General features: G+C 45.6%; 1 protein-coding gene across 1 annotated transcript in view; it reads left to right on the plus strand.

Moving 5' to 3' along the window:
- The window catches only part of pvrl2l (PVR cell adhesion molecule related 2 like), an 84,911-nt gene that overhangs the window by 20,890 nt on the left and 38,678 nt on the right, over positions 1-25,343 (plus strand). The window contains exons 2-6 of the mRNA XM_028963715.1: positions 5,207-5,319; positions 8,171-8,414; positions 10,087-10,380; positions 13,038-13,152; positions 13,557-13,705. Coding sequence (XP_028819548.1) covers positions 5,207-5,319; positions 8,171-8,414; positions 10,087-10,380; positions 13,038-13,152; positions 13,557-13,705 — 915 coding nt within the window. The remainder of the gene's footprint in view (positions 1-5,206; positions 5,320-8,170; positions 8,415-10,086; positions 10,381-13,037; positions 13,153-13,556; positions 13,706-25,343) is intronic.

Genomic DNA, 25,343 nt, shown 5'->3' on the forward strand with positions numbered 1-25,343 from the left:
TAAGACGGGGAGGGTTGATGGGCGCCCTTCGTAAGAGCCGGATGAATAATTCACCGAGCCGAGCCCAGCCCAGCCGAGCTGGGGGCTGCGTGTGCCCTTTGTGTAGAGGAACAATCCAAATGAACGTGTGTATAAATATGTAGACAAATGCGCTCGTGGCTGAGTCCAGTAACAAGTGTGTGTGTGTGTTTGTGTGTGTTCCAGTGTGTATCTGCAGCAACACTCATTCATCTCTGTGTAATGTGGGCTGTTTATCGGGGGCTTGCGCTGTGCTTTGGGAGGCCTGGGTGCTGGTGGAGTGGCTCCTGGGGGAGAGTCGGGTGATATAACCAATCCCACATGCGGCCATGGGCTGCTGCATATGGACCCATTACAGAAGAGGCCGTCCGTAGGGGAGCGAAATGAAATCAGCTCAGTCCTCTCAAACACACACACACACACAGACTCTCACCTCCTCGTTCCCATCTCCTGCAGTCACCATGTAATCCCCCTTTTTCATTTCCTCTGAATGTCTCCCTGTAGTTGCATGTCTCACACACATTTGTATTGAGGCTCTCGTTTTGCAATGAAGATTAGAGAGCAGGACTGCGAGAAATGGAACAAAAAAACACGTGGAGAGAGATAGAAATGGAGAAGCAGGGGATGAGAAAGGGGGGAAGATGAGGGGGGGGGGGTGCTGCGAGGACGAGGTATAAGCAGGAATAATAATAATAAAAAAGAGAAGAACGACAAGATAAAGGAGAGAGGATGAAAAGAGCTTTGACCCGAAAGAGCAGGAGATAAAAGAGAGGAAAAGTGAAGTGGAGGGAGGGTTGTCATGGAGGGGAGTGATGGAGTTGAAAGAGGGACTGATGGTGATGGAGGGATGAATGGGGGCACTGTTTGACCTTGACAGGGAGACGGGAGAGAGGAGAAGAAGGAAAGAGACCAACTTCTGATGGACGGCCTGACTGACAGAAGACAGAGAGGCAACAGCTGGAGGCCTACTGTGTGTGTGTGTGTGTGTGTGTGTGTGTGTGTGCGTGTGCGTGTTAGGCTCTCTAGCATCTGTTTTTATGTCTGACCCAGGCTGTGCCTCCGGAGAATTCCGAGCTGGAGAGTGGGAAATATCCAGCTATGGTAGCGGGAGAGTAGCGACCCGAGGAAGCGGAGTCGAGGGAGAGAGAGGAGCCTGAGGCGGGGGAAATTAGAAATGGGGGGAAAATGAAGGTGTCCAGGTTTGACCTCGGCTGCCTGGGCTTAATCCCCCGGCACGGCCGGCTGGCTCTGATCACAGCACCTGCAGAGCTAATGGATTCGGAGAACTAGATCAGGTTGGTGTGCGTGTGTGTGTGATTAGATGGCTCAAATTGAAGGTCTTTAATATGGCAGAGGTATCATCGCTGCGGCAGCAGGAGGGAATGCCGCGGTCACGCTGCGTGCCGGCGCATTTTTTACTCTGCGACCTTTAACCCCATCGCCTCTCCAGGCCTCCTCATCATCAACCTAGTGGCCACTTGACCTCTCCTTCACCCCCTGCCTGTCCGTGCCTCCGCGGGACCGTTTCCACTCGGTTATTACACGTTTCTTCATGTATCTAGATTATATGTGGATGAGATGCATTATGAAGCAGCTGGTATGGGATCACAAGAAATTTCCAGGAATCTTTTTTTTTTTTTTTTTGCAATCATGATAACACACAAATCCCCACACTCAAAAACAAAAAATGTGATTTGTGTAGAATAAGATGAACAGCACTTATGGGAGGTTGTGAGGTTTTTCAGTGAATTTTCAGACCTTTAACTTTCAGAGCTCCACCTACGAATGGCTTCTTTCTATTCTTATCTTGACGGTATACCAGAGCTCTGCAACACATTTAATCTCAAAACCAACCACACTTGTAATGGGAAGTGTTTAGGGGGTGAAACAATGGTTTAACACTTACAATTGGGAAAAAAAAAAACCATGGCGTAGGTGCTTTTGTGATGGACGTTACACAATCCTCAGCTTTATTCTAGAGAATGCTCTAGCATTTAGCCCAATATAACTAAATTACAACATTTTGTAAATGCAAGTAAGAAATGCGCCATAGAAATGCAGCTCAGCAGCACTGTCCTGTTCACCTTTGTTTCATTTCAACACAGAATTACAGTTTATACTGAAAGTGTCCTGAAAATGATTTGTGCTGTACATAGTTGCATTAAAATATTTTAATGAGACACTTTTGGAATTAAAACAGCCACCCTGCCCCATATCCACTAAAGCAATTTTAATACCTCATTATTGCTCATGTTGACTAGTCACCTTTCCTCAGTGTAGAAGAGGGCGGTGACGCCCCGGCATCTAGTGACACGGTTGCCGGGAGTGCTGGGTCCTAATCGCCCACAGGTGCCGCTCATTACGGCCGATTAAACGTAAGACGGTGTGCCGCGGTGGTGAGGCGTGTGGATCTGTGTGTTTCGCCGCTGATTGCCGTATGCGCTGCGTCTTTTCCGCTCCTGCTCATTTGGCCGTTGTGCCGTTGTTTATTTTGGGTTCATTAAAACGCTTCTGTTAATGTGTCGAGTGTTTTGCGCGCTCCTCGCCTCAACCCCTTCTTGGCATTAGAAGGACCCGCTTTCAGGACCAATACGGCGCTTCTTTCCCGCTTTTGTAACTCGTGTGAGCCATGTGCTCAACCAAGCCAAATATATTGCAAATGTTTCCACAAAAATGAAACAAGATAAAAAAAATGTACTGTATATATTTCCGGGAGTTTGGTGACACGCCTTTGAAACAGGTACAGCGTGATATGATATCCTGGATGCTGGAGCACATTATTGTTGTCATACGGCAAGCCAAAGCTAATATGAATGCCTGTGGCGACATTATAACAAACAGCGAAACTTTCGATTTAGCTTGCACAACACATAATAGTTGGTGGTCGTGTTGCTAAGCAACCTCACTCCGTCAACAGTCAGGTAGGAGAGCGTCGCCACTTCACAGATCTGCTGGAAAAATAGGGTGAAATGTTATCGCGGTCGGAGTGGGACGCAGTCAGGGCCGACATCCGGGGGTAATGGAAGCTCTTGGAAGCTCTTGGAAGCCCTCTTGGCCAATCGGGGGGCAAGGTCAGAGCTAACCGCGGTCTAATCACCCGTCGCCTTGTTATACGCTGCCTCCGTGAAATTCCGCACAAATGGACCAAGTCCATTTAGCAGCCAAGCAAACAAGAGATGGACTCACATCATTTTCCTCTTCCCCTCACACGCTGAAATAGTCACGTGACAGCCTTTCACGATGAAAGGTTACGCAGAAACCGAAACGTGACGTATATATTACCACCTATTTCCAAATCAATTACGAGCAATTACACACTCTCAGCGATAGTTCGGTCCTCCACAGCGTATCTATTCATAGGTTGGCAAATAGGCTCCGCATTTGACCCATGTTTGGTTGAATATTGAGTCTTTAGAAACAGTGCGGCGCTATTGTAATCGTCTCCTTTTAGTTCTATTTTCACACCTTCTCTCTCGACTCTGAGTGCTGGATAATTATATGGTGGCGAGCGCCTGACTGGATGTTGCTCATTTTACCAAATTGATTTTGGAGGTATGTGAAAAGCATAGCCTGTCATTGTTTTAATAAGAGCCAGATCCAGGGATCACAGAGCTTCTGTTCTTTTTCACTTTGAGCGCTCCTCTCGCACATTTCCATAGTGTCGCCTGAAGGAAGGTTCCAGAATAAATCAAGAATCAGTGAGATCACCCAGTAGAGGCAAAACACACACCTGCTTCTGCCATTCTAACTACAAAAATCGTCAGTTATGAATTCTTTAAGCTATTTCAATTTGGGATAAGAGCTGGGGGCCTGAAGACCAAGTTAAATTGTTCTCTTGTCAACTTAATCCTGTAAATAATTTGTTTTCTTTCTGTGTCGTGTAAAGGCGATAACTCCAGTATATTTTATCAGAATTGTGCACGCTGAAAGTGTTGTCAGTAAAATTTTTGCTTAATGGCAAATACATCAGCGTCAAATACATAATTTCCTGTCAGCCACAGAATAAATGAGTTTCTAATTAAAAAGTATTTGACAAGACAGTCCAGGAAAATGAACTTTCTGTGGGGTGTTGGAACTGGGAATAGAGTTTCCCAGACTTGAGTTTTGGGAACGAACATGTTGATTAAAACGAGAAAGCCGGATTAAAGTTTTAATTTCCATGTACGGCACCTCTCGGGGTTTGCAAGTCTGTATAAAACCGTCGTGTACAAACCTTCAAAGGTGACAGGACTTTTTAGACTTGAGCCCGTAGAGAAACAAGTGGGTTTGCTCCTTTTAGAACCAACAATCCGCTGTGTGTGGTGGAACAGTGTGTTTGAGGCCACATCTTCTCAGTGAGGTGTTAATACGCAACGTTACCGCTCTCGTCGTTTGATGTTGTCATCCGTGCAGCCCCCCCCCCACAAAGAGTTTCTCAGCGGTCCCGGTCAGGTTTGATCTCTGAAATGTTTAACCTGCATCAAGCGGCCTGTTTAATGGCGTTGGAGGAGGAGCCCAGGGGTGTCACCAATGATGGTTCCTTCAAACGAGGAACATGCAGCTCTTCTCACCGGCCGGCCGAGTACAAGGCAGCTGGGCGGGAGTGGCCCCCCCCACCAACCTCTCTCATCTGTGTCAGAATGGAATGTTGCCGAGCGCTCTTGAGTAACTGTACGGGGCAGAAGGGGAGCGTACGCCGCGGGTCGCTGCGGGTCACGCTGCTGGTCGGCGGCCCAGGGGGGGGGTGGGGGGGTGGGGGGGGTTACGGGACGGATGGTGGCCCTCCGGCGGCAAATGGGGCTGAAAACGCGTCGCTTTCTCGGCCTTACACAATGGGAGCGGTCTGACGGGTGGAGTTCTGGCTCAATGGCTGAGTCACACACACACACGTATGGCATCACATTAGCTCTGAGACACCCACACACACACACATATACAAACGGCGAGCGTGTAGGCCGTTACCGTGTGCCAAATCCCGCTGTCAGACTAATGGACTACCCTGTGCAGCGACAGGCCTGCCAACCTCCCGAGCTGACCAGGGCGAACGCCGCCGCCATATTCTACTCCCAGCAACCTGCTCTCAACCGCTGTGAGGTTCCATTATAACAAAAGCGTGTTCGGTCCCCCGCCCGGAGGCCGAGGGGCGGTGCAGAAATGAACGTGCTTCCTGTGGCCCATTCTGACGTGCCACGTTTGTTTTCCCAAACAGTGGTCAGCGGCCAGCGGGTGAGAGTGGACCTGGAGGTGGAGGCGTACCCGATGGAGACGATAAACCTGCGCTGCACCTTCGCGAGTGGCGGAACGTCGACTAAACTCACACAGGTATGAAAAAAAAAAAACAAAAAAAAAAACTTTAAATCCCGAAGTTGTCAGAAGCGCCGGAACGCCGACATTATCTGCGGTCTGCAGGAATGCCTCTTGACATGTTTGATCTCAGATTTAACATTTTTATCACCATTTGATGTCTTGTGATTTAAATGTTTTTTTTTTTTAGTCCCGCTCCAATTACATTTTGAGAGTAGCTTTTTGGTCTTTCAATTCGGCTTCATCTGTCAAAATTAACATGTAAATCGTTGCGATTAAGTCAGAGATACTAAAAACATTTAAAAATTTGGCCAGAGACAATCCTTGCATAGAGATAGACAGCGAATTAGTTTTAGGGTCCATTCAGATTTTCAAATGCCTTAGAACCTTATCTTCATTTTAAAAAATTCTTTTGAAAAATGAAGGTCCTTCGTGGTGAAAAGAAAACCATGTGCCACGTGTCAACCACGGCCCCGGAGCGCCGATATCTTGCTGCTTTTAATTCCAGCCAAGATTAAATCCACCAAACTGCTACCACGCCTAGTTGTACGACCCTGGTTCTCTGTCCAGGTCTTCTACTGCGATAACGGCGTACGTGATCGCGTTAAAGACGGACACGCGTTATAGTTTTGGTGGATCGCTGGGTAGAGTGAGATCAGCCTAACTGTAGTCAGCAGTTTTGACCCTTTTTGGCTACCTGCTTTTCACATGAGAACTCTGTTCAAGAGCACTATAGTCCAGTCAGAAGAGATTTCTGAGAGCTTTCTAAGGGGCCGTGAAAGCAAAGCAGGCCACAGCGGAGAGGGGATGGAAAAGGGAATTCTAAAGACTCTTGTCTTCATCCAGCCCGAGTCAGGCTCACAAATGGAAGAGAGTCAGCGTCATGGTTATGCCCCGGGAGTGGGTGTCCCACAAAGATCAGTGCTGAGGTATGCTGTCGATTCAGCTGACAAGTGACAAAGAACCCAAGGGTGACAGCAGAAAGAATCTGCATCTGTTCGCTGATCAAGAGTTGTGTTTGTGGGAGTTTGACAGGGTATGAAACGCTGCAATCCGAAGAAAAGTCAGTGCATCTGTGTGATGTAAAACTCATAAGCTCCAGAAAACAGAGGAAAATCTATATTTTAGATGCCAGTCCTGAACTTTGTCTCATGTAGTCTACAATGTTTAGGATTGGGGTAATTCAGTGGTTCCCCAAAAGGGGGGGGGGCAAAAATATGTTAAAAGAAACATATATGCATATGCAGGGGCAGTGGTGGCCTAGCGGGTAAGGAAGTGGACCCTTAATCAAAAGGTTGCGGGTTTCAGTCACATGAGTGCCAGCTTAAACTCACACAACACACTTCACAGTTTTGGGTTTGATATGCCCTGTAACACGAAGCCACCAAAATGTTAGGTGGTGTCCATACTGGTGTGGATGATTTACACACTTAATAAATTGTATTAGCCATACTGTATTTTGCCTACTGTATTTTATAAATGATGGATGGACATATATTGCAAGATCATTTTATCATTTAATATATTATTTTTGTCCTACACTACTCACAATACGTTAGGGATGTTGTTATTTACATGAGTGCTTTTCCTATTTTTCTGAAATAGGAATTTCAATGAAATAGGAATTTTCTGAATTTCAATGAAATAAGTAAACGTTCTCTTTGATATTACTAATATTGCATGAGCAGGAACAACATTTTCATTAGTTTTAATATTTATTACCCCAAAAATTTAGACAATAACAGATAACAGCCCCAAATAACAAAATATGCCAGTAGTTCTGTGTCTTGATGCAAGTCTGCTGATGACACTTTGAGACACACCAAGTTCATCTGATCGCCTGCCACCGACCCGAAGGCGCGCCATGGCCAGATGACCTTGCTCGTCCGTTAAGTGACGTCGTGTGTTCATGGTGGTTGAATGATGAACTTGGAGTGACTTACTGCTTTTTATACTCACAGAATGTTGAAATTAATGCCACATCAGACTGTCTTTTGATATTTAACCCCAATATAAGGCACACCTGTTCACAATGAGACCATTACATGGAAAACACAAAAAGAGGTGTGTCTATCACCCCAATAAAATTGCCTGCCTATCCCAAAAATGTGGTCATCAAAAGCCGCTTCATGTGATGAATGATAAGAAAGTGTTCTTGTGTCTAGTTTTGTTCTATAAATAATGTGTCCAACATTCTGACTGGTGGTGTACAACTGACACTTTATATTTCTATGTCCTACTGATAGTTGCTCATTTCGACCACCACCGTGCCTCTGGTTTTATTTGAGTTTTAGTGGACTGGATCCTTGCACAGCCCTGTATATAGGACGTCTGTCATAAAATTCAAAGAAACTAGATAAGCTCATGAGTTTGGACGTTGCATGCCATGCTGCTGTGGAACTAGGAGCTGTGACGCCGTGTGAGGGGACATCGTTTTCTGTATTATGTAAGACAAGGAAATAAAACGAGCCTCGCTGTGATGGGTGGAATTTCAGAATACACCAGCCTCGTGCACAAGCCCTGTTTGTGTTCAGTTTATCTTTGGAAGACATTTGAAGACAGATGATTGTATCTGCATTTACATACTTTGGGTACAACCAATCAATCTTGTTAATTGTCACCAATCTTCCATTGTCACCACTATCATTTGCATGTTTGCTGATCTGTGCCTCAGGTCAAAATTGGATATGTCGCTACTGCTGTTGTTCACTGATGTAATTAAATTCAATTTGTCACATTAGCATCAGCTAATGGGCCCCTCCAGTTTAGTCAACACTTCATTTTCAATCTGGGACTTTTCATCATTGAAAACCAACCATTAGTCTGATACGCTGGTCGTGACTTTTGTGTTCATGTCTCCCGACTCTAGGTGTCATGGATCTTCGAGGCCACAGAAGGGAAACGAGAGAACATAGCCGTTTTTCATCCACAATACGGCGAGAGCTTCCCTACCACCTCCTTCAGCAATCGAGTAAAGTTCACGTACGGGTCCTTGGAAAACCCTTCCATTGAGATCAGTGACATGAAGATGTCTGATGCTGGCAAATACACGTGCGAGTTTGCAACTTACCCAAGTGGGAATGAACAGGCCACCACTAGCGTCGTCATGCTGGGTGAGTGTCATTCTGTCGTAAAAAAATACACTAGTAGCTTTAGTATTAGTGTGGATTTCAGTTTTAGTATAAATGTTTATCAATAAAGGGCCACACCTCAAAATCGTGGGTTTCAATCCGGGCCCTGGCTTGGTATGTGCAGAGTTTGCGTGTGAAGACATGCAATCGGTGACTCTGAATCGGCCATCTAAGAGACTTGTCCCGTTAAAGTACAGCCTTAGAACGCATCGGCCCATAAAGGTGTGCACTAGGGCTGTCTAGTTAATATGTTAATAGCTTTAAGAAATTAATAATGCACTAGCACGATGCACTTTAGCGCTACGGTTTTTCTTGTCGCTGTTAGTGCACTTCCTAGTTTGACCCATTAAAAATCTGTTGAAAATGGCGAAGGTGTCCGCATGGGATATTAATTAAGGGTGTCGGGGTTAATGCAACTTTTTTTCTCAGCTGTAAAAGTGTAGCCCTAGTGACAGCCCCGGTTTATACTGTCCCGCCTCGTGTATTTATTCCTGGCGATTTCCTGTCCACGTCACATTTCACAAAGCCTGCATGCTACAGCAAATAATAAAAGTCAAATGTCTTATACGTCTACATTATGCAAAATCTGTCATTGCTTTTTTATTCCTGTCCACTTCACGTTTTACAGAGCCTGCATGCTACAGAGTGCATGACCAAAAGATTACCCAGCAAATAATAGTGAAATATCTTATTGTTCTACATTATGCAAAATTTCTTTTTAAAGTCTGTAAATGTAACTTATAAGCAGACAACAAGATCCTGCCTTTATTAAATGTGGTAGTAGCAGCCTAGTGGGTAACACACTTGCCAGGTTCGACCCCCATTTACTACCATTGTGTCCCTGAGCAACACACTTAACCTTGAGTTGCAGACAGTTGGGTGACTGTCCCTGTAACTACTCATTGTAAGTCGCTTTGGATAAGGGAGTCTGATAAATGCTGTAAATGTAGGAATACAAAAATGTACATATCTGAAAATTGTCTTGAAATTTCTTCTTAATGTACACAAAGTCAGTTCTTATTTTAGTAAATCTCATTTATGCTGGTTACATCCATGCATATGCAGATATAGGAAAGGAAAATTCATTTGTGAACCTGGGTTTACCTGTGAACCTGTGAACTTTGAACTAAGTATTGAACTTACAAATAAATCCAATTCAATTCTATTCAACAATAACAACAACAACATGTATTTCTTATATAGCCCAAAATCACATACAGTATGTCTCAATGGGCTTGTTCAATAAACTGCTGTTTCAAGAGTAAAGTCTTTTGACCTGAAATGAGTTGGAACGAGCAAAAGATAATGGCATTAACTGCGACAAGCAAAATTCTAACAGCAAAACAGCAAAGAAATCACAGTACTTTTACCTAAAGTACATTTGGTACTTTAGGGGAGTTCTGCTTCTACTGGAAAAATACTGTGTTTAGCACAGCTGTACTTTTTAAGTACATGGTTTTTGTACTTTGTCCACCATCGCTATCTAGAGCATCGTAACGGCGCGCCTTCTGTCAGCCCTTCAAACGCACATGCTGCATTCTGGGCATTCAGATGAAAGTGTGGCTGATCCTGCCGTTGTGCTTTTATTGAGAGATTTAAATGGCACGAAATGCAGGGCCATGCCGTGACAGTCGCTTTTCTCTCTTGTACACAGCGAACCCCAAGAACTCCGGCACACCCGTCACTGTAACGGCGGGGTCGGCGCCGGTGGTGGTGGCCACCTGCGAGGCGGCCCAGGGCAAGCCGGCGGCGACAATAAACTGGGTGTCTTCGGCGAGCGGCACTCCCAACACCACGTCGAAAGCGGAGCCGGACGGAACGGTGACCGTGAGGAGCGAGTACCGCATGGTCCCCACCGCAGCTGACAACGGGCAGGACATCAGCTGCGAAATCACCCAGCGCACCCAGGACAAGCCGCAGGTCTTCCCGATGAAGCTCTCCGTCGAGTGTAAGGCCCTTCTTCCCTCCGTCCTGTCTGCGCGGGGCGTGTTTTAGGAATTAGGAATGGGTGGTTTGCTGTAATAACTACTTTTTGTTCCTCACCTTATGAGTAATTAATTGACGCGCTGTTCAGAATTGGCGGTTTTGTGATGAGGCGCGGAGTCGTAAACATCCCATTCACACTCATTCATCTGCGAAAGCGCATCGCATCAGTGAGGCGAGGCTCTCACGTCTTGTCTCCTCAATAAGTCGTGTATCGTCTCAGTAACCCGAGAGAAATCACAGGGCACAACAAGGAAAAGCTTCACTTTCGAGCGAACACTTCCGAAGCTTAATTTAAAAGCCGACATGCTTGTCCTTCGTTCAAAAAAAAAATCCGACGGGATCACCTTTCAAAATAACCCGCTGCTTATACGCTCCAAAAGACGGCACACGTTTACTCCATTTGCGTTTAATGTCTATTAGGACACGGCCGGCCCGACTGACAGCACGTTCTGCGGCGGGATCAGAAGATACGGTGCCTTCTTGAATACAAAGAGAACTCGTGTGGTTCAGATATCCAGCTGCACAGGGCTCAGAAAAAAAAAGCCATTAAAATCAGTCCCAGAGTCGCATAATTCATTGCCGAAATTAACTGGATTATTTTAACCCCCCCACCCTACCCCAGAACAACTTTTACAACATTTACAACATTTGTCTTTTTAAATCCCGCTCATGATGCTCTTCCAAAATAAATAAGCTACTGCACGTTAATGTGCAATTTTATTCACATTTGAGTGTGTTGTCCAAAATGGATTATGCTTTTATTAATGGAGATTTGTATTTGCAGGCTGTTTTTAATAACTAAAGCATGGAGTTCAAAGCAATTCCTGCATGCTTGTTGGACTGTTAAATAAGCACTGAAAAATATGCTTTGTTGGAAAGCAATAAGCTGTGACGTACCGATACTTTATAAAGGCCATTGTTCTGATGACGCATGTAAAAAGAAAACAGCCACACACCATCTTGGGGAGAACGCGGCTTTTCTTTTGTTGCATTTGTTGTTTTGTTTTTTTTAATGTACAGACATTCCCTGAATACTGTTTCACAAAGCAATTTAGTCCATTAATAGGTTTCAGCCACCTTGCGCCTTAAATGTACGTGTTTGTGCGCTAATACAGAATTCAGTTGACTGATGTGCATATTGGGTGTTTTTTTCTATTATGACTGAACTTGGCTCGATTAAGACTGGGTGATATGTATATATGTAATTCCTATTGCTGGCATAATTAATAATTATAACCTGAGTAGAACATGAGTAGAGAGTTTTTGTCTTTTCAGTAGTTCAGCAGGAAGGGCGATGCTGTACTGTAATAATTGTGCTTTGCCTGTTTACCTGCTGTTTGGTCAGGCAGTTTAGCAGCAGAACTGGCAAATTGAGGCATTTAGCGTGCGTTTGTGGCTTGATGGGAAGTGAGCGGGTGGTGGATCACTATCGCTGTGCAGTGGAGGGCACTAACACTGCTGTCCAGCCGGGTCAATAAACCGCGAACAAGGAAGGCGAACAATTTGGAAGAAATCTGGCTCATTTAAATGAGCATTGGTCCACAGTTGCTTCGTAACGTTCAGAACCTTTTTAAAATGTCCCCTATTACGAAAGTGTCACTTTGTGAGATTATTTAACATTAACACGAGCTCCACTGACCTGTCTGTGGTCCTGCCGTGGCTAGAAATGGCAATAGGCGTAAAGAACTCTTTGGTCATTCTGCTTCTCCGTTTAGAGAGCGGCAGCTCAGACGGTCGGATCCGGAATTTGTCCCCTTATGTCGTCATGGGTTACCTCCTGTTTCTCCTGTTTTGCCACCCCTCCCCTAAAACCTGTGTGAAGTGTGCAAACATGTGCCACGGTTACTTGCATTTCTGGTTTCTGGTTCTGTCACACGAGACTGCAAAGAATCAGTGGGATTAACGTTTGTCTGGATAAACGCGACACGACTTCAAACATTGTGGTTGGTGAATGGTGTTGATGACATCAATTCCGCGAACGCCCCCTCAATTTCTATAGGCCGCTCTCCTCCTCGTCCCGCCTCTCTCCTTTTCATTAGCATTTAAAGCTACAGACTCCAAAACTCCATTGTGGGACTGGTTACAAGTGGCTGTAATTATGCACCGAGGCTGAACTTTGGAAACAGACTTCAGATACAGTGTTAGGGGATCAATAAGATCAATATAAAAGCAAAACAAAAATTCATAATAGTGGACCTTTAAACAAGCTCAGTGAAGTGAAGTTGGTGACTTCATTCCCAGAGATGTTTAGCACTTGTTGGCCCCTTTGCCTTCACTCTGCGGTCCAGCTCACCCCAAACCATCTCGACTGGGTTCAGGTCCGGTGACTGTGGAGGTCGGGTCTCCACTTTTTGTTAAGTACATAACTCCACATGTGTTCATTCATAGTTCTGATGCCTTCAGTGAGAATCTACCAACGTAAATGGTCATGAAAATATAGAAAACAGATTGAATGAGAAGGTGTGTCCAAACTTTCGGCCTGTACTGTATATACATACATACATACTTACATACATATACTCACATGACATATATATTCTTTGAATATATGTCGCATCTGCCGATATTGGCCAACATTGGTTAAATGCATCAATGCGGCTTTGCTCTCTCTCTCTCCAGACCCCCCAGTTGTGAAAATCGAGGGCTATGATGATAACTGGTACAAGGGCCGGACCGATGCCGGCCTCACCTGCCAGGCGGACGCCAACCCTAAGGCTGACGTGACTTGGAGAGTGTGAGTGTACAAAACCCGGGAAACATTCAATACAACGCTGCCCAACCGGATAATAACAGTCAAAACACATTGCAAGTCTGACATCAGTTATCCAGCAGGGAACTAGCGAGGCTTTTTTTTTTTAAAAAAAGAAATTGGCATTTTTGATCATTAGCACCAGGTTTTGAGTCTCTGCGCAATCAATTTCCATCATTGCATGCCAGTTACATACACATTGCCTTGGATGCTTCGGCTGCTGTCTGCTGTGCTCGATAAGCACCTTAACACATTGATTAATACGCCATAATCAGCATTTTGTGGCTGCAGGCACTGCTGACGGCTCAGAAACGCTGCTAGTGTTAGCATTAGCGACCGCAGGTGTAATTGACGGCTCTGCTCCTCCTCTGCTCTGTTCGCTTTAATAGCGCCTCTGGTGAGGTGCCAGCAACCGTACAACTGGACGGCAGCAGGCTGATGGTCAAGAAGGTGGACGACAACACCAACACGACCTTCGTCTGCGAGGCCAAGAACAAGCTGGGCTCCACCAAGGCCGAGCTGGCCACGTTTGTGCGGGGTGAGTCCACCGAAGTGCATGTGACAGCCGCCTTTTTCCCGGCCCATTGACAAACACCACACACGCACACACACACACACACACACACTCACACACATACACACACACATAAACAATTCAAAGTTGCACCATATGATACACTTTCTCTATCCTACTGCTTGACTCACATGTACTAGCGGTGGGGGCGGGGCTACAGTCAGTACGTTTGCATGACTATTTGGAAAAATCAAATGATTGAATTAGACTGAAACCAGACTTTTAAAATGTAAGTCCTACTGAAATGACACCGATCAATCGTTTCAAAATCAGAACTAACATAACCAGATAATGCGACTGGGAGCTGGGAGTTTTCTCCTGTAGACATTCAACTGGAAGCAAAATGGCCATGACCAGGAGAAAGGCCAAAACCATAAACTATGGTTTACTATTATGAAGTGCTTCTCGTTTGCAAAAATAAATCAAGTGAACAAAAGACACATATTTCCGAAATCTATAAAAAGTTGAATTCACCACTGGATATGGTACCACTTTCTGATGGGCAGTATTCCAGGCAAAAGGCCACATAATGGTGCATGGAAACGTACTGACTGACACTGATCTGAAATCTGCCACAGCACTCCTTTTTAGAGGTCCTCTGTGTGGGGTTTCTGGTAGCGCTGACGCTGGGGTTGGTAGTGTTCTGGGTATTTTCTGTAAAGCACTCTTGGTCAAATCAGCGGTGTGAGCCATTTTGCCGTTTTTTTTTTCTTTCCTCTTTCCCCCTTTATTCTGTTTTTTTTTTTTTTTTAATGACCCCCCTCTCTAATTTTTCCTCCCCATATCTAACATCCTTAGTGTAACTTTTTTTTTCCCACCTGAAGAGCTGCAGTTGACTATTTTTCTCTTCGTCTGCATGAGCTTGAGATGATGCCTTTGTTTTAAGTGGTGATGGTCGTGCCGAATGCTCTCCCGCCTCTGCTCTTATTGAATTTACACACTGATATCACACATGAAGAGGGCCATCTTGGCCGCCCTTGAACTCCACAGCAGTGTTTTGTTTCCACCACTCTCTGAACCCTAGCGAAGCTGGCCCGGTCCAAGCGGGCGCCTTTTCTCTTCCCTTTTTTCTGATGTGTGATCACTTAAAAGAGGGTGCTGCTGGCACCTACTTCTGGCAGGAGAGAAAATGCGAGAAGAAGCCACATTTAGAATCTGTGGGAATCCTCTTCTAAGGGGGGCTGATTGTCTCGTGGGAGAACAAAGGCGCTTTGTAGGCGCACACTGCAGAGGCGTGTGGGAGGTGGAGGAGTAAGCCTCTCTTGTTGGAGCGAACAGCCTCGTCCTCGCACTCCCGAGGAGTGGAGGGCCGATTCCGACCGCGCCGCTCCTCGCCGCCACCGCCGCCAAAGGTCTGGTGGCAACGCGGGGGGGCGGAAAAACAAAAAGCCTTCGATCCTTCCGGCGCTCTTTCAGGTGGCCGGCGGAGGTCCCGCTGTGGCGCCTGTGTGGGCGAGCCGGTTGGCATGGGGGGGGGCTTTTGTCGCTGTTGGGCAGAGGGGGGTCGGCAATGAACCTGCATGGCCTGCACGGGGCTCCCATCAGGAGAACACACACAAACACGATTAAATTCGCGAAACCTTCACCTTCTACAACAAGAAGATGATTCATGTTATCCAAGCTGGGAGAGACTTTCTGAATGCTTGGAAGTCACAATTCAGGACATTCCGTGTCTCAAAAGTAGATTAAAGGTACAAGGTGATGTGTTTTGTGACAGAAATCGCTGAAAGAATGTGGAGATAAACAGTATTCATGATACGTTAGCATGAATGACTTAGTTAGCATGCTAGCCAGCTGGCAGCAAGCCTTTGGAGCACCACGTTTTATCAAGACTAAAACCACCCAACCTTGTCAAATGAGACAGCGTGGACAATTACAGCATCTCCAGCTGTAACTTTTGCATCATGCAGCTAATATCTTTAAAATTACAAGCAAATACGAGCAATTTCAGGATATAGCAGAGAGTAATAATTTTCTTTTTTTTTATCTGGAGGAACGTTACATAATAAACATGTTTTTCTCTGAAATTGTTTTAATGGCAGCAAAATCTTTCCCACAATCTGAATTGTGGGAATCTTACACACAATGGTCTGTTAAAACATGCATAGTTAACTACAAAAATCGGATTCATATTTTGGACCACACCGAATATAAATATATACAGACACGCACACAAGATTATCACAGTCCTAACATATACGCAAAAAAAAAAAAGACTGTCCGCTGTATTAAGCTGAGCCCAGATAAGACCTGGACCGTGGGGACTGACAGTGCCCTGCAGCATCTCTGCTTCCTCGATCGGGCCTAATTGCCTCCCCACATCCCCGCCATCGTGATCGGACAGATCTGGCCCGCTTTCGCTGCCTGCTAGACATCTGAAGGGGGTCAGGCAGCCTTCCAGGTCTTGACGGGTCTTGAGCCTCAGACCCGTCTCCTCTTCTGGCGACGGTGCAGCGGAAGACGGAGGGGATGAGACACCTGGCCGGGGCTTATCGAGCATGGCTCACGGCTCAGGAGGCGAGCTTACTCTGCTTCTGGTGCCCTGCGAGCTCCAGCGAGAGTACGAGCGCCCCGCCAAGAGGACGCCGCGCCCCTAATCCCCCAAACTCTGCTGTGCCCGCATGTCTATTTGTGTCTTATTTCAGACGCTTGGGTGTCTTATGAAGGAAAAACTAAGAAAACCAACAGTTGAAACCGAGTCTAATGTTTGTGGTTAGATGAGAAACGGATGGGTGTGTGTGTGCGTAATGAAGGCTGCGTGTGCGGAAGTGGATTTAATGCGTGATGCGCTTTTATTGCAGTTTCGCTTGGTTCCAAATCTCCAGAGGCTTAAGTGATCACAGTGTGAAACGTCTAACCATTAGGTTTTCAGGAAACGCGAGCGGCTGATGTTTACACATCCCAGCCTCGCAGAGGAGGCCTTAACGATGAAACAGATAAAACTGCCACTGTACTCACTTCCTCAAAACCCCCAAAAAAACACCGTTCTGTGAAGCTCTTTTAAATTGCCAGCCGCGTCAACTTTCCAGAAGCTTCCTGGAAAGCTGGCCAACAATTAACGATGGCTTTCGTCCATCTGCGGAAGGGAAAGGGGCGGGGTTGCTATTGTGAATAATCCCTGAGATAAATCGATAAGTAGCTCCAGGGTAAAGCGAAGGTCCGTCGACTGAGAGGGAAGACATGGCTCTTTATGTCTCATTATCCTCGCTTCACATAAACCGACAAAATTGCCGCTTGTTAAAGAAGGACTTGGCCACACCCCTCTATTTTTAATCAGCTCCCCGAGAGCGTTCTATCAACTTTTTTTTCTTCTTTCGGGTGATCCTCGCAGCCCATGAATATGCATCATGCTCGACACCACAGCTCCTGAAAAAAAACACTGCAGTTTGCTTGCTAATCACAGCAATTTTTTTTTTCAAGAAAGGAGGATGTAAGAATCAAGAATGACAGCGAAAATGTGCGATGAATTAATTTTAGACGTGCTGCTGTTATATCATGTGTGAATGGGGATCTTTTTACAGCTGCTGTACTAAAAAAAAAAAAAATTGCTGTAGCTGCCTGAAATGGTAGTTATGTACAGTGGTTACAAAAAACATATATATATTATATATGAATTAATTTTAGACGTGCTGCTGTTATATCATGTGTGAATGGGGAGCTTTTTACAGCTGCTGTACTAAAAAAAAAAAAATTGCTGTAGCTGCCTGAAATGGTAGTTATGTACAGTGGTTACAAAAAACATATATATATTTTTTATAAATAAATCTGGGTGATTAAAAAGAGTTACAGTAACTCATTGTAATTTAATTATGACAAACTTACTAAACAAATGTTTGAAAAGTTCTTATTCATAGAATCACTCAGATCATGATAGGGTCTTAGACATGGAAACAAGTGGATAAAAATATAAAAGTTAAGCATGCAGTTTATAAAAATGTAAAAGTGGAAATAAAAGTAGTTTTAAAAAATGCTTAGAGGAAGAGGTATATGGTAGTCGCTCTATTTACTACCGTTGTGTCACTTAGAAAGACACTTAACCCTGAGTGTCTCCAGCAGGATGGTCCCTGAGACCGATAAGTCTGATCTGATATCTGATAAATACCGTAAAGGCAAGGTATGTCTTAAGGTTTAAGACAAGCAAAACACAGATAAATCTTGCATTTTTATTTTTTGTACTCTGAGCTGTATTAAGACAAAGCTATTTCACCGCAGTGTGAATAGACAGAATGTGAATGCTGTGTGAATACGTAATGGTGATTGTTTTTGTCATTGTGAAATGCTGAAAGGCGCCCGGGGAGCAGTGTGAGGGGATGGTACCTTGCTCAAGGGGACCTTGGCAGTTCGGGATTTAAGCCCACAACCCTTTGGTTACAATCCACCCCTGCAACTCACCACGCAACAGCTTCTCTGGCTGGCTGGTCCTAAGTAGGGGATCTCTCCTCTGGAGACAGCATGTACCCTGGAATAATGTAAAGGCCAGTGTCAGACAACCCGTGTGAAGGTGCAAGCCCCTCAAGCATGTCGGATATGTTTTCAGGTGCCTGTTTGCACCATTGAGTGCTTTGAAAAACAATAAAAAAATCTATTCGGGAGCAAACAGGCAGCCGCTGAAAGGACCTGATCAATACATCTGCTGCATTGTTTTGAATGACGTGTTATCTTCTTATATAGAGCAGCTAACACAGCATTATTGCAATCTTGGCTGCTGGGAAAGGAATTTTGCAATATTTTTGATAAAATTACAGGTCAGTTGAGTTGAAAAAGTTGAGATGAGTTTACAGAGGCACATACAGATTTTTCCCATTTTTTCTCAGTAACAAGCCTGAACAAACTAGAATGGGCTGATTTAACTGGCAGTGATCCTAGAAGAATTAATCAATAAAAATACAGTAAAAGATAAATTATAATGACTATGTAATGTAATGCAAGTAGTGATGTAATTCAAACGTACAGATGTGACGAGAAAAATGGCATACATTGCTTTTCAATTAAGGGAAAAATGTTTTTGAGTCTTTTTTCTATGGCTATTAAACATATGAAGTCTGTATGTGGCTTATTAAATAATAAGGAGCAGTTAATGATCTCCACTGCTGCTCTCTTGCTCAGGCTGGTTCTTGCTTGTCATCAGCGTTGTAGATCACTGTGAGGATGCGTGTTCCCTGCTGATGTTCACTCGCGCTATTCAACGTTGGAAATCAATACAGTGGAAATTTCATTGCGCCACGTCTCCTAGCACTGCAACATGCAGAGCTGTACGCCTCACGAGAGCAAAAAAACAAAAAATACTGCATGATGGTGCATGAGGTGCAGTTCTGAGCCGGGGAAGTCTCATTCTTTGCAGTGTTGTGTCAGAGGGTAGTAATCTGGAGTTTGTACTCCACCTGAAGCCCGACCACCAGAGCGGCTGCAGTTGAAAGGTATAACGCAGTGGAAGGGGCTGTTGGCCAATCAGGGGGTCAGGATTCCACAATATGAGCGTGTAAGTGAAAGAGATAATATGGAATCATCTCCATCTCTGAAATGCAACAGGAAATTGAAGCACACAGCCTGGTTAGAGTTAGCATGCAAAAATTCATGTGGTCTCAGAGTGTGAAAAGAGTCTCTGGTTTTTCTGCATGCTCACATATGGCCATATGCATGTCGGTATTTAGTGTCAGCTTTCCTCTACCGTGGGTTAGTTTCATTAGAAATGACTACGTGTGTGGTTTGTGGGTTTCTAGTTCAGCTTTTAATTTTTTTTAGCTATATGTGGGTATCTGTGTGTGCTTCTCTGTGTGCATGACTGTATGGGGGTGTGGATTTGTGCACCTATGTGGGTTTCTGTGCATACTTGAATGTGTGTCTGACTCTGTGTGTGAGTGTGTATCTTCTTGTGTGGGTTTGTGTGTGATTGTTTTCCTGTATGGGCTGTTTTGTGTGTTTGTGTGTGTGTGTCTGCAGTAGAAACAGGATGTGTCTGCTGGAACTGATGGGGAAGCAGAAACAGCTCAGAGTCTCTAGCCCGCTGCTCACAAAGAGCTCTTTTAGCACCTCTCTGTCTCCCAGTCTCCTGGGAGAATAAGGATATAAATGGGCTGCAGAGTGCAGACGTCTGTATATGTGTGTGTGTGTGTGTCTCAAGGTGTGTATCATTTCTAGGGAGTGTGTTTCAGAGAAAAATTGATTTCCTGGATGTCTATAAAGGAAGATAGGATGAAAGAAATAAAAGTTTTGTAAAAAAAAAAAAAAAAAAAAACAGAAAAATGCCAATAATTTCAGGAAATGCCTCTTTTCACGTTCACTGGTGTCAGTATCTGTAATGACTCCGATTGTCATGGAAACTGAGGAAGGGAGAGAATTGAAGCGGGTGGGACAGGTAATGGGCCTGACTGGTGAGAGGGATGATGGGAATGATGTATGTTAGGTAGAGTGCATTTCATCTCCGATGAGATCTGCACTCAGATTGTCCGGCGCTCTATTCGGCGTTCCATTCCATTATAAAGCCGCCCAGTGGATTCAGTGGCAAATGGGCTGTTACGGGAACCCGGAAAATGGTGCTTAGAAGATGACGATGGGTTAAAATTTAACACCCCGGCGTGGGGATATTGTTACCAATTAAATTCAATTGCTCTCAATATTCAATATAAAAACTTTTCAGTTTTATTTTTCTACAATACAATACAATACAATGCAATACAATACAATAGACATATTTACATATTTACACACGCTGAAATAATAAAGGGTTTAACAAAATACATGCAGTGTCACAGTGTTAAGTATAAATGGTCACTTCACCAACATAGTTTATTCTCCGATTGGCTAGATGAAAACCCCACAAAGTAAAAGGTTATTAAAGAATGTTAACATAAAGGGCACTATTTTCTAACTGCCACTGAGCACGTTGCATGGTACGTGTTCATTAGTGTAAGGTATTCCGTGCTCAAGATTTACATAAATAAACTGCTCTTTTTGTTGAGGTGTAATTATGTCTGTCACTCAACTACGTCCTCATTCTGGAGGACTTTAAACCAGCACTCATCAGTACAACATCATGAAAGTTTGTGTTTTTTTCTTGTTTTATCCTTTGCTGGTTGAGGCAAGCTTAGTGGCCAAAGGTGAAATCTAGATTTGTAATTGTTGGGCTTTGTTCAGCGTGGTCACAGAATAAATAAATAAATACTGGCAACAGTACATGCACACTTTTCCACATTAATAGTATGGTACTCTACCATTTTTTCTAGTATGTTGTGTATCTACGTTTCTGAATGGATCATGGTGACTGTCCAAATGAAGCATGCAGCATTGCAGATAGAAAGCAATTTGGATATTTTCAGGATATTTGAAGGAACAAAATTAGGAATAAATAAATTATTTTATTTGGGGCAGTGGTGGCCTAGTGGTTAAGGAAGCGGCCCCGTAATTAGAAGGTTGCTGGTTCAAATCCCAATCTGCCAAGGTGCCACTGAGGTGCCACCGAGCAAAGCACCGTCCCCACACACTGCTCGCCGGGCGCCTGTCATGGCTGCCCACTGCTCACCAAGGGTGATGGTTAAAAGCAGAGTGCTGTTCTGTGTGTTCTGCGGTGTTTCACAATGACAATCACTTCCCTTCCGGTCATATGTGAGTTTCTTAATCAGCATAGTCCCCACTCCCAGACTCTGAATTGGTACAATTTTTTTTGCTCAATTCATGGTATTAGTCTAGAATTCAACGTGGAGTTTTATGTATAATTCCTTTCACACACTTACTACTCACAGTGCAGTGCTAACAAAAGCATGTAGATCCCAGTATCATACTGGGAAGGAACATTTCATACCTGTTGAGATTGTTGCATATAAAAGGCTTGACTTCCTGAACTTAATAAAAAAAAAAATCCTGGCAGACAGACATTTTAAAGGAACATTTCAATACACTGATGATTTCACATTTGAATAAACCCCCGCCGGTGGGTCCGTGTGCATGAACCATCTGTTAGTTGCTAGGTTACCTGTGTGTAATGACAGAGTAGTGTCTCTTTTTCATTCAACCCTCTGTGCCGCGACTGCCAAAGAACAGCGGATTAGTAAATGAATGAGTGGTGTCTATAAAATCTTCAGTCCCCTGTTCCCTGCCTGAGCTCCCTCTGTCCCAGAATGTAGACATCACTTCCTGCGGACCACCCCCCACCTCGGCGGCGTGCTCCACGCAGCCCCTCAGGGCCTGGAAGGCAGTGAGAGCTCCGGTGGGTGGGCTGTGTGTGAATTGGATTTGTCGCCGCTTGTCAGCAGGAATGCGTGCACATCCTGTGGATCAGCTAATGGACTGAGTGCGTGATGCGAGGCGGGGAATGAAGGATGGAACAATAGAAGGTTGTTTGTAGGGGCGCGGACGCGATGGGCGCGCTTTCTCCTCAAGGGGAGGGTTGCGTTGACACCCGAAGGCTCAGCTCTTCCTCTCTGCATGACTGTGCTGTGCAATCCTCATTCCTTACTCATCCCCTTCATCCCCATCATCTTCTCATTCCTCTGCTTGTCTCTCCATTGAGCCCCATATTCGTCGTCACCTCCTGAGAGGACGGAACCGGACCGTTCGAACACCAGTGTTTGTTTTCTTGTGTTTGTTTCATTTCTGTTATGCTGGAGGAGGACCGGCAAACTTGGCTCACACCATAGGACCTATAGCTGGGGGCCCCTAATGTAAAACCAGGCGTGGACCGCTGTAGCAGACACACCCATCACTAACCAACCACCAAGTTCAGCAGGAGTGGCCATGTTGGGGGGAAAAAGTGCAAAAGCGACCAATCCCCTCCCGTTTTTCTCCTCCCTCTTCCCTCTGCCTTTCTCCCCCTCCTCTGCAGAGTCCACCGAGGTCCCCTCAAACAGCGGCGTGCTCGCCGGCGCCATCATTGGCAGTCTCCTGGCGCTCCTTTTGGTCGCGGCCCTTGTGGCCGTGTTGGTGACGCGCAGCCGTCGCCAGCAGCAGCGCGGCTACCCCGCCAACGGCGACTCGGTCACCTACGGCAACATCTTTGCCAGCGGCGGCCATAAGAAGACCAGCAAAAATGGCGCCAACAACAACGGGCCCGTCTACACCTACCGCGAGGGGGACCACGGGCAGCTGACGGAGAAGGCCAATGAGTTTCGCCCGTCGGGCGGCCCGCCCGGCGCCCACGACATCTTGCTGAGCAGCGAGATGGACGAAGCCGAGCGCAGGAAGTTCGACACGCTGGACGACAGCCAGGAGGAGTATGAGGAAGAGGCGGAGGTGGTGGAGCGGTACGAGGGCTTTGGCCGCCTGCCGCCCGCCTACCACGCGTGCCCGCCCCTCAGCGAGCAGGCCCGCGACTACCTGGACAACAACATGGAGTCCCAGCGCGATGGATCCGTCATCTCCCGGACTGCCATTTACGTCTGAGAGGAAGGGAAGGAAGAGAGAAGAAGAGAGAAGGCAGCCTCCTAATGAAGCATCAGTGTCTTGTAATTATTCTTTTTATTATTTTTGAAGAGGTTTGTGGAAATGACGGATTTCAGTAAGCCTCTGATCTTAGAACTCAACACGAGTCAAGCAAAAAAATGCTGCTCACCACCCTCACTTCAAACATGATCTCAAGACTTTCGCGAGGACTCGAGAGGACAATGAAATTCAGCTCCATGAAAACTGCCATACGAAGGACTTTTTCATCTGAAGCTACTGTGTTCTCCAGTGAAGGTGACACCGGCGTGAGGTCACGTAATTGTAACTGTCTCCACGTGTTGTCTCATGGCCTTGCCTTCGTGATAGGGCACTTAAAGTGACGCCGCAGCACATAATACCCTGTGTGAGCCCCTCGTTCAAGGTTGATCCTGTCCATTTTGTGTCCATTCCCCCCCCCTCCCGTTTGTTTGTTTCATCCTGTCGTTTAGTGGTGGAGAGGAAAGAGGTGGGTGGGATCACAGAGGACATCACTGTTCACGCCGGCCTGTCGCATGGTAGCCGCAGCCATGAGTCAGCCAGCCCTCAAAAAGCATCATTTTTTTTATTTGATCAGTTTCAGGCGATCAATATTTCATCAGCCGTTGATTAACCCCGCGTCTCGTTATGGCGAAGGGATTTTTCAAAAGGCAACTCTGGGGATGCAGCGCAGAGGCGGAATGAATTCTTTTTTCTCTTCTTTCCTCAACACGTCGCATGTGGCAGCGCAAGCTGTTCCCCCTCAAATGTTTAATTCACAAGAAGGCAGCGAGGGTTGAACATTAGCCCAGGGAGAGGGGACGATTTCCAGAACTCCGCTGATTAACCCCCCCCGTATCGGGCCACGAGAGAGTCAAGCGTCAAGGTGGCGGCTCGTCATACGAATGAAGGGTCACCAACTTCTGTCAACATCTCTTCAACGTGCGAATTAAAATCCCCGGACATAAAAAAAAAAGGAAATGTCCAAAAAAAAACGTATAAAGATAACAGCGACTGAAGACGGTTCACCTCGGATATCCGGGCATGTGATAGTGTGGCTAGACAAAAGCCTGTTAGGTTTCGGCTAAGCCCCCGCGCATATGCCGCCGCGTCGCCCTTAAGTCGGCAGATTTGAAACGCTGCCAGTCATGGATCCAGGTTAACAGGTTAAGCCCCCGGCCCCCTCCTGTAGAAACGCTGTCCTTTGCTCGGAACCACGCTACTTGACAGCCGTGAGTGTGTGAGTGTGAGTGTGCGTTTGTTTATGTGTAAATATGTGTGCACATCTTTGTACTCAAAATGCTGATTCACTGCCTATTTGCTGCAAGAGTTTGCAGAAGAGGATATTTTGCATAATTTCATGCTTGTTGTTTTCGTGTGTGTGTGTGTGTGTGTGTGTGTGTGTGTATGAATCACTTTAGCTGTTCTCGGCTTCCTCTTCACTCCTCGCGTTAGAAGAGTTGATGCTCTGGGCATTTTCCGTGACAGAAGAAACGCAGGAACGGTAATTGCTCGGTGGGTATTTGTGGGCGTGGCCGCTAGCCCCGACCCCACACCTGTCCTCTACCTCGGCTAATGGCGGCATGACGCCGGCAAATGGGATATTGCGTGGCGAATCTCCTCTGAGCCGCCCCAATCTGAAATTAGATCATCGGCAGCCGAAATGACACGATTCGCTGATCCGCTCGCGTTAAAGCCCCATTCGCTACAGCAACCATCCCAATGCTCAAAATTATTTCGGGCGTAAACTATTCATCTGCAAGTGTTGGGGGGATTACCGTAATGGCTTCTTCTTGGTCGTAAATCGAGGCAAAATGCAGAAGTTCTCTCAGGTACATAATGAATTTCAGGCTGTCGCTTGCAATTCGGCGAGGCAATTAAAAGCGCGGCGAAGTTCATTTCGACACAAAGATGGGACAGAGCTTAGAACAGATAATGAGATATCGCCAATGAGGCACTAGGGAATGGGCTGGGGGGGGCGTCTCAGTCGAGAATGTTCTCCAACGTGGGCAGGGCGGCTGACCTTCAGTGGGAGCTCGGGCTCGGAGGGCCAAAATCAATGGCACCAATTTCTTTTGTAGAGTTCATGAATCGCGATGTGGAAGAGGCCGAAGAACCTGACTGCTGTACGTGAAACTGTTCTAACAATATTAAAATATAATACAGAACATTATATATTACTGTTTATATTACAATACACATGACACATGGC

The sequence above is a fragment of the Denticeps clupeoides genome, chromosome 20, assembly GCF_900700375.1.
Source record: "Denticeps clupeoides chromosome 20, fDenClu1.1, whole genome shotgun sequence".
Lineage (NCBI taxonomy): Eukaryota > Metazoa > Chordata > Actinopteri > Clupeiformes > Denticipitidae > Denticeps > Denticeps clupeoides.